The sequence below is a fragment of the Penaeus chinensis genome, chromosome 20 (assembly GCF_019202785.1).
Source record: "Penaeus chinensis breed Huanghai No. 1 chromosome 20, ASM1920278v2, whole genome shotgun sequence".
Lineage (NCBI taxonomy): Eukaryota > Metazoa > Arthropoda > Malacostraca > Decapoda > Penaeidae > Penaeus > Penaeus chinensis.
In genome coordinates, this window is record NC_061838.1 from 5236074 (window position 1) to 5244872 (window position 8799).

Consider the following 8799-nt stretch of genomic DNA (forward strand, 5'->3'; position numbering starts at 1 on the left):
TCAACATGTATGGTATCCCAATGGTGGGTGCTGATATATGTGGCTTTAATGGCAACACTACTGCGAGCCTTTGCCTTAGGTGGATGCAACTTGGTGCCTTTTATCCATTCTCGAGAAATCACAATACAGATGATGCCATTGTGAGTTTCAAAAAATAATGTGTGTGTAACTGTATCAAGAAGTAATTTGACACTGTTACTTTTATGATTGCTATTTACTGTAATTTCTGTCTCCTATGTTATATTTTAGTGTAGAGTAGCATCAGTAATTTCCCATGTCATGGAATTATTTTGTAGGGAGTATATAAGAATGTTGCACATTTTTATGGAAATGTGACTTGAATTTTGTGCTTTTTTCATTGTGACAAATGGTAGGAGAGAATAGATGTTACCAAGTACCGTGATAAATTTATGATATTTGTGTAGTAAGAAAATTCTGCTGCTTAGAAGTTCACACTACTACAATATCATAGGCATGTAAGTGTGAGATCAAGATGAATAAACTCTCTCTCTGACTACATCATGAATTTCTTCCAGGATCAAGACCCTGTGGCAATGGGACCGGAAGTAGTGACTGCTTCTCGAAATGCCCTGACTCAGCGATACATGCTACTGCCATACCTCTACTCTCTCTTCTTCAATGCGCATCTTACGGGTGAACCAGTTGCCCGACCACTTTTCTTCCAGTGAGTCTTTTAAACAGTGTTATGCATTTTTTAATGGATGGGTGATATTTAACAATAGTATTGGCAGTATTTAGGCAACTGGAGAGGATGTTTGCATCACCTGAAGATATAATTTGCATACCATAGAAGAAATGAAGAAAAAAATAAAAGGACAGGTCTAAAAGTAGCTCTTCATATCAGTCAGCATAGTGAATGAGACTTTCATTACGTTAAATTTTGTCACTGTCATTATTAACTAATTGCACAGACCTAATTGCCGGCCAGATGCACTCAAAACCAGCTGTGAACATTAAATGACAGAAGGAGAACAGTAAAGGAGTCAGATGAAAGAAACAAAAGAAAATAAATCTTATTGTGTATGTGAATAGAAACATTACCCTGAAGTTTTATAATGAAGTTAAGCATAACATATCTAATAAATGAACTTACTTACATATAACTTTCCCTGAAGAATTACAAGGAAAGTTATATGTATTTTCCCTCTTTTGCATTTAACATAATTATAAAATATTTTTAGAGACCCATGATATTTAGAATTTTTTTTTTTGTAAGGGCTTATGTGATATTTCATTCTCTACAAATAAAGAATTGATATTAACTGTTTCATGCTGGAGGATGCTAATGTATACAAAGTACTTGAACTTAGTTTATGCATTCATATCTAGGTCTATTACCCAATTCTGCTCTGGATCCAGTAGTATTTGAAGTTGATTCAATTGTGTTTAACAAGAAAAATACCAAAGTATATTTATCCCACAGGTTTTACAAGGAACTTGAAACATACAGCATTGATACTCAGTTTATGTGGGGCCCAGCACTTATGATTGTGCCAGTGCTAAATGAGGTAAGATTTTAAGAAATGTCAGTTTTTTACGAAAAGTCAGTCACTCACAGACAAAAATATTTGTATGCTAATTTGGTTAAGGATGTAAAGGAGAATGAAAACTGCCAATGAAGGCTTTTGATATTGATGTATCTAAAGCAGATAGAGCAGTTGATTTTAATACATACATTATACAGCACGAGGAAACCGTGAAGGCTTACATTCCAAATGGACGCTGGTACGACTGGTACAAAGGGAACGTGGTGGAGGGAGGAGGCACTTATATGACGCTGGATGCTCCACTGGACAAGATTCCCTTGCTAGTGCGTGGAGGGTACATACTGCCAATACAGATGCCAGCCAATACAACCACTGAGAGGTCTGTGATTTTATTGTTTAATTTTTCTTTCCAGCAGGTTAATGAAAAGTGAGTGTGAGAGTGTGAGTGTGTGAGTGTGTGAGTGTGTGAGTGTGTGTGTGTGTATGTGTATGTGTATGTGTATGTGTATGTGTATGACTGATTGCCACAAAGGGCTGCATTTTAATTACATAGCAACAGAAAGCTTCAGCTTGGCTGCTTTTACTATTCTATATTGTCCGTAAAGTTAATATGCCTTTTTCAGTATACAGACAATAAATTTTACGGTTACAGAAAAAAAAAGAACTTGGTGTGAATGGAGAATTATTATCGAAGGAAGTCTATTTATTTATATTTTTAAACCATGAAATGGTTTAAAAACTTTAAAAATCAAATTAGGAGGAATGATTTAAACAGTAGTAAATGTCTTAATTTCCCATTTAATCAGCAAAAAATAAGTTCTGCAATGTTTGTTTTGAAAGCAACTCACAACTAGTCCATTATATATTAATTTACATAACAAATGACTGCATGGACAATACAGTAAGAACTGGTAGGGTATAGTATGGTTGATGTTACATTGTGGTTATTTGGTAGATATGGTGTAGGATGGTTGATGCAGAGTATAAGTGTTTTCTTTCTTTTGTTAAAGCAGAAATAGAATTTTAAAACTTTATATTTTATATTTTATTTTCTGCATGTGAAGCCATAATTAGGAACAGGACTGCATGGTATATAATTGAAAGAGAAATAGATTCTGGTCGATCACTTCTGGTATTTCTTTAGATCATGATAACCTGTAATACTTGTGTATACAAACACAGACACACACCCACTATTGCACATGCACAACCTGTATTGCACATGCATATACACACTCACATGCACAAGCACACGCACACACACACATGCACAAGCACACGCACACACACACATGCACACGCACATGAACATGAACATGAACACGCACATGTATGTGGACGCACACGCACACGCACACGCACACACGCACACGCACACGCACACGCACACGCACACGCACACGCACACGCACACGCACACGCACACGCACACGCACACACACACACACACACACACACACACACACACACACACACACACACACACACACACACACACACACACACAGATATTTGTATGTTCACACACCATGTCTATTTTTACCAGCTTGTAAATATATGCATACACTTACACACATAACAACATATGAAACAGAAGCATGCATGTGTAACAGACGTATACTGGAACTTGGTCATCATGCAGCATTTTTCATCCACAAACTATTTCTTTTCCCTAAAGTCGCAAGATGAAAAGAGGTCTCCTGGTTGCACCCAATGAAAAAGGCCGAGCGTCCGGAGAGTTCTATTGGGATGATGGTGATAGTCTTGGTAAGTAAGAAAAGAGGGAAGGTAAAGGTAAGGGTGAAAGGGTGAGGTTGAGGATAATGTGAGGGTTAGGCTGAGGGTGAGGGTGGAGGTAAAGGAGAGGTGAGGGTGAGGGTGAGGGTGAGGGTGGAGGTAAAGGAGAGGTGAGGGTGAGGGTGAGAATGAGGGTGTGAATTAGGGTGAGATTAGCATGAGGGTGAGGGTGAGGGTGAGAGTGATAGTGAGAATGAGAGTGGAGGTAAAAGGGAAGGTGGGGAAGGAGAGGAGGAAAAATGAGGATGAAGCTGAGAGTGAGCGGAAGGGTGAGTGTGAGAGTGAAGGTGGGTGGGGAGGGAAAAGATGGAAGTGAAAGGTGAAATGAGAGAAATCGAAGGAATGAGAGTGAGGCAGAGTGGGAATTGATGTTTATTATGAAAAATAATGTTAACGGGAAGCCGCTGGGGATGGGATGTACAGACACGCCATGCCCACTGTGAATTAAATTTATTAATTTGCCAGTGAGCCAATGACAAGTACTGACTGTGTCACCTGTTTACCCTTTCCTTGGATTTTTTTATATCTTCTCGTTTCTAATGTTACTGTTAATAATATCAAAACCACTATAATAACTATAGTCTATGATGGAAATTAAAGCATCAGAAAAAACATTTTATCTGCAAACTCAAGGAAAGATGAAATCAAGTGAGATCGCAAGGTCTGCTAATTGAGTCCTTTGTGGCTAAGACCTTGCAGATCCATCAGTGTGCAGAGAGACATTTCACAAAATTTCCCCAGAGGCTTTGGGTTAATTAGTGACATATTCAAAATTTGTTAAATTCTGATTGCTGTCTAGACCAGATAAGAACTATACAGACCATGAGTTTCCTGAAAAAGAGACTATATTAAGAAGCAAATAGAAATGTGGGAGCAATTACACAGATGGGTAAGAAGCAGTTGCTGATTCCAGGGTCAAATGTAGTATTATGGTTAATGTTGAAGTCGTACTTTGTTGTAGCTTGAGAGGGTAAATGTTTAAATTTGAAAATGATGGAAGAGTAGCAATTAGTACTGGTGTTGTTTTAGTTGGTACTCTAAGTTAGGGAAAAAGAAGCAGTTGATATTACTATTATATTAACAATAGATACAGTTATGTTTTATGATGTAGTTTTTTCCTCTTTTTTTTAATGACTTAAGTGTCTGTAAGTTATATAGCTTCTTTACCCTAGTCTTTTTGGGTATCAATCTCATAAAGTGTAACTTATTAATTCATGTTGTTTTCTTCATAGATACTGTTAAGCACAAGGAGTACACGTACATACAGTTTATATCCGGTCCTGGTATCCTCAATGTAAATGTCAATCGCACCACCGCTGGTTATACAGAACCCATCTCACTAGGTAAGATATACTGGCTTTGGGTTTCATTATTATAGTGCTTAAATCTTTGTGATCGTGGTAAATGTTCTTTTAGTGTAAAGTATGTCATAATGCCTCAGAATATTTATGGACTAATTTTTATTTAAAGAATAAACTATTTCTCTAAATGATTACACTGATTTTGAATATTAGTGGCTTCTAGAATATGTTTTGACTTTGATCTAATTAGGCCATTAATTTTTCCCATGTAGAAAATGTTTTTTAATTTGCAGTATTTCCGTAAATGATGCACTTGTTATTCATTTTTAAAATGTTTTCTTTTCTTGCAAGGTTACATGTACATTCTGGGTCTGAGTGACAATGTATCAGAGGTAACAGTGGATGGTGCCAAGGCGTCGTTTGAGTATGACCCGGAGAATCAAGTAAGTCATCATTAAGTCTGAATTTTGACATATAAAAAGCTTTTATTAGTATAACTACTTTGCTAGCTAAGAGAAACAACAATAAAAGGAAAGAAAAAAATGACAGGATGCAGTTTGTTAACTTCAGTTATTGATACATTAGTAAATTTGTATTTATGGATGGCAGGCAACTTGGAATTATTTTTTTTCTTTATAACATTAGTGCTTGCTAATAGATAACTCTGTTCACAGATATTTTAATTAACGGTCAATGTAAATCTGTTCTGTTTCAGTTTCTGACCTTAGATGGATTCTCGCAGAGCCTATTGAAGAGCTTTATTGTGAGATGGAAGTAAAAATTACACAAAGAATTGGGCTTCCTGTGTAAGTCAGCCGTGCCATGAATGATGCAGTATATAATGTAGGTTCATGTTGAAGCAAATATATATATATATATATATATATATATATATATATATATATATTGTTTTTAAAGAAAGAGGTACTGTGAAAAGATCATTGTCTTGCCCCAGTGATTGTACCGGATGTGATAGTTTTATGTCTGGGTGAACTATTAATGTAAATGAAAAAGTGAGATGAAATGACATGAAAAAAGAAAAATGAACAGTAACCAAAAATTATTATTATTTTTTTTAATGATAGGCCATATAGGATTAAGATTAGCAGACAAACAGTTGTTAGTAAAGCGCCCTCACAGCAAACATTATCGATTCTTTTGAGGTTTACTACCCAAGTTTAGGGTATTGTTATTGTACTCTTCATGTAAATGAGTTGTGAAATGTGCAATTTTTTTCTGAACAAGAGATATAGTGTGACCTGAATGGTAGGGAATGTTCCAAAAGGTACCATGTGTATTCGCACAAATACTATGACACCAGCACACAACAATGACAATCCTATGAATCATGTTGCAATAAGATAAGATTGAGAGTGAGAAAAGTTGTTTACTTAATAATCCACATATTAGCTTAAGAAAGTTTTGCTTCCATTGCTTACAGGGGCTAACATTTAAGGTGCATGCCAGTAACAGTATATAGATATATATATATAAGTAAAGACCTAGCTTGCAAAATGTGGTATTAGGGTATAGGTATGCCAGCTTCCAAGACTTTGAGAGGTTTATCTTAGATAAGCTTATATGTGTATACTAGGTGACATAATAATTCAAGTCAAGTCTTTTTGCCCTCTAGTTCTCGTGTTATATAAAACACATATTTTTTCCCTTGTTAGTTCTCATAGAAGTCTAATTTGTGAGTAAAATTGGAGTGCAAAGTGTAGCAATCTTGCTTATGAGTTTTTTTCTTTGTAGTTGCGATTTTTAGTTGGTTCATTGTCGTAACGAATTGCTTGAAATACCCTTTTATGACCGTTAATATCAGTAAATTTGATTTCACAATTCTTTCATAATAAGAATGCTCTAAATATTATGCTCATACTTAGACTGAAAAGATCATCTACTTATTGTTTTCAAGGATAATAAGGGCAAGTATAACAAACAAACAAACAAACAAACAAACAAACAAACACACAAACACACACACACACACACACACACACACACACACACACACACACACACACACACACACACACACACACACACACACACACACACACACACACACACACACAAAAAAAAAAAATATATGCCAGCAAATTTTTGCATTAATCCCTTATATTGTTCTTAGTGATGCTTAGAAGTAGATTAGGATTTTTTCTGAATATATTTATAAGTATATGTAAAGTGGAATATACTTTGTGTATTTTTATCTGTTGAAGATGGATTGTTGTTATTTTTCTATGATAGGTCTATCATAAGCCAGATATTCTTTACGTTACCCTACAACACAAATAAATTCTATTTATGGGTTAACTTAAGGAAAATTAAGAGTATAAGGTGTATTTATGTTTTACACTGGAGTAAATGTAAAATTATTTCATTAATATATAGACTAAAAGGTTTGTGTGTGTTTTATTCCTTCCTTTTGCCGTATGATAAGAATGAAGTATATATCTTATGAATTTAATTTTGAAAGTATTTGCAGAATTGAGGGCTGGCCTGGGGGAGAAGCAGAAGGGGTGCAGCAAGACCTATTCAGAGGGTGAAAGTTGGATTGGATCTACCGTACCTGAGCTGACTTGTATTAAAGCTAATGGAAAGAGAGAGATGTCTGTTCTTGAAGAAGACTATGACCTTCGATTTCTAGAATAGTCAGTATTTACTGGAAGCCTTACTTGAATATCTCAGAAGGTACATGAGAGAAAGTTTTTAGAAGGGTGAGAGGAAAAAGCAACTTTGTGCAAGAAAGGCAGATGAGAACCGTCACACAGAAGTGAAAGTATGTCTGGTCAAGTTGAAGGATCGGGCAGCCTGTGTGAAAGATGGCCAGCATAAGGCAACAGTCTAAGAGTATAGGTAGGAGATTGTCTGGATTCGATCTCGCCAAAGTTTTGTCTATAACGGGAAGAATAAGGAGAGACATAGGTATCCATTTTGGAAGTAGAGAGAGGATTAGTGCAGACCAGGCTATTTTAGACTTTGCTGTTTAGCAAAAGACAAGTATGGGTAGATTTCTTCATTCAAATACTGACTTCAAGCTATCCTGGCGAGACTATATTCTTTACATCAAAGAAAAAGCTTGCTGCCATCTCAGAATTTTACAAACCCTATCCCATTTATCCTGGGGCTCAGATCAAAAAACTTTCCTTCATCTTCATGTCACCTTGATCCTCTCCACTCTTGATTATGGATGCCATATCTACTCCCCTGCCTCAACTTCTCTCCTTGCCCATCTCGATACAATCCATCACTGAGGTCTTCGCTTAGCCCTAGGTGCCTTCCGCTCCTCTCCAATTGAGAGCCTGTACACTGAATCAGGCTCAATTATGCTCGATTCCACCAACTTCCCCTCACTAAACTAACTATCCCACGATCCCTACTTCCTACCTTTGCTTCTTCTCCATGTTTACCTAGTCCTTTCTCCACTTGCATGGCTTATACCTTGCCCCCATATTTGCTCCTCTGTCTTCCTTGACCCACCAAAATCAAATATTCCTCCTACTGTCCTTCTCACCCATTTCCTTGACCATGCCTCCACTCATTTCTCCAGTATTCATGTCTACACTGATGGCTCCAAAACCAACTCCGGTGCTGGTTTTGCAGTAATCTTCCCAACTCGTATTTTCAAATACCCCCTCCCTCCTGAATCCAGTGTCCTTACTACAGAACTGTTTGCACTCCTTTTTGCCTTAAAACATATACTCACTCCCCTCTTCCTCTTTTACAATTTTTACTGACTCCTGTAACTCATTAACTCTCATAAAGTCAATACACACGACCAACCCCCTTGTTTGTAAGATCCAGAACTGGTTGTTCTACCTGTCCACATGTCATAAAACAATCAAATTTTGCTGGGTATCCAGCCATGTTGGAATCCCCGGCAATGAACAGGCAGATACTCTAGCACGCTACGCTGATATGTCCACATCAAACCAACTACGTTTCTCACATATCCCAGCCACGGATTATTACCCACACTATAAGACCTTCTTGTATAATTGATGGCAATCTTTTTGGTCAAGTCTCCACACTAATAAATTACATACTGTAAAACTGTCAATCTCCTCCTGGTCAGCTCCATTACATCGGAACAGACGTTGGGAGACGGCTCTTGCCCGCTTACGCATTGGCCACACCCGATTAACACTCCTATCTTATGTCACAATCCGATCCACCCCTATGTTCCTTAT

General features: G+C 36.9%; 1 protein-coding gene across 1 annotated transcript in view; it reads left to right on the forward strand.

Annotated features, from left to right (window-relative positions):
- The window catches only part of LOC125035872 (lysosomal alpha-glucosidase-like), a 42388-nt gene extending 35377 nt beyond the window's left edge, over positions 1-7011 (forward strand). The window contains exons 22-29 of the mRNA XM_047628184.1: positions 1-140; positions 537-685; positions 1445-1529; positions 1706-1887; positions 3187-3275; positions 4538-4648; positions 4958-5049; positions 5322-7011. The exon at positions 1-140 is cut by the window's left edge and continues 12 nt beyond it. Coding sequence (XP_047484140.1) covers positions 1-140; positions 537-685; positions 1445-1529; positions 1706-1887; positions 3187-3275; positions 4538-4648; positions 4958-5049; positions 5322-5384 — 911 coding nt within the window. The 3' untranslated portion in view covers positions 5385-7011. The remainder of the gene's footprint in view (positions 141-536; positions 686-1444; positions 1530-1705; positions 1888-3186; positions 3276-4537; positions 4649-4957; positions 5050-5321) is intronic.
- Positions 7012-8799: the final 1788 nt, after the last annotated feature.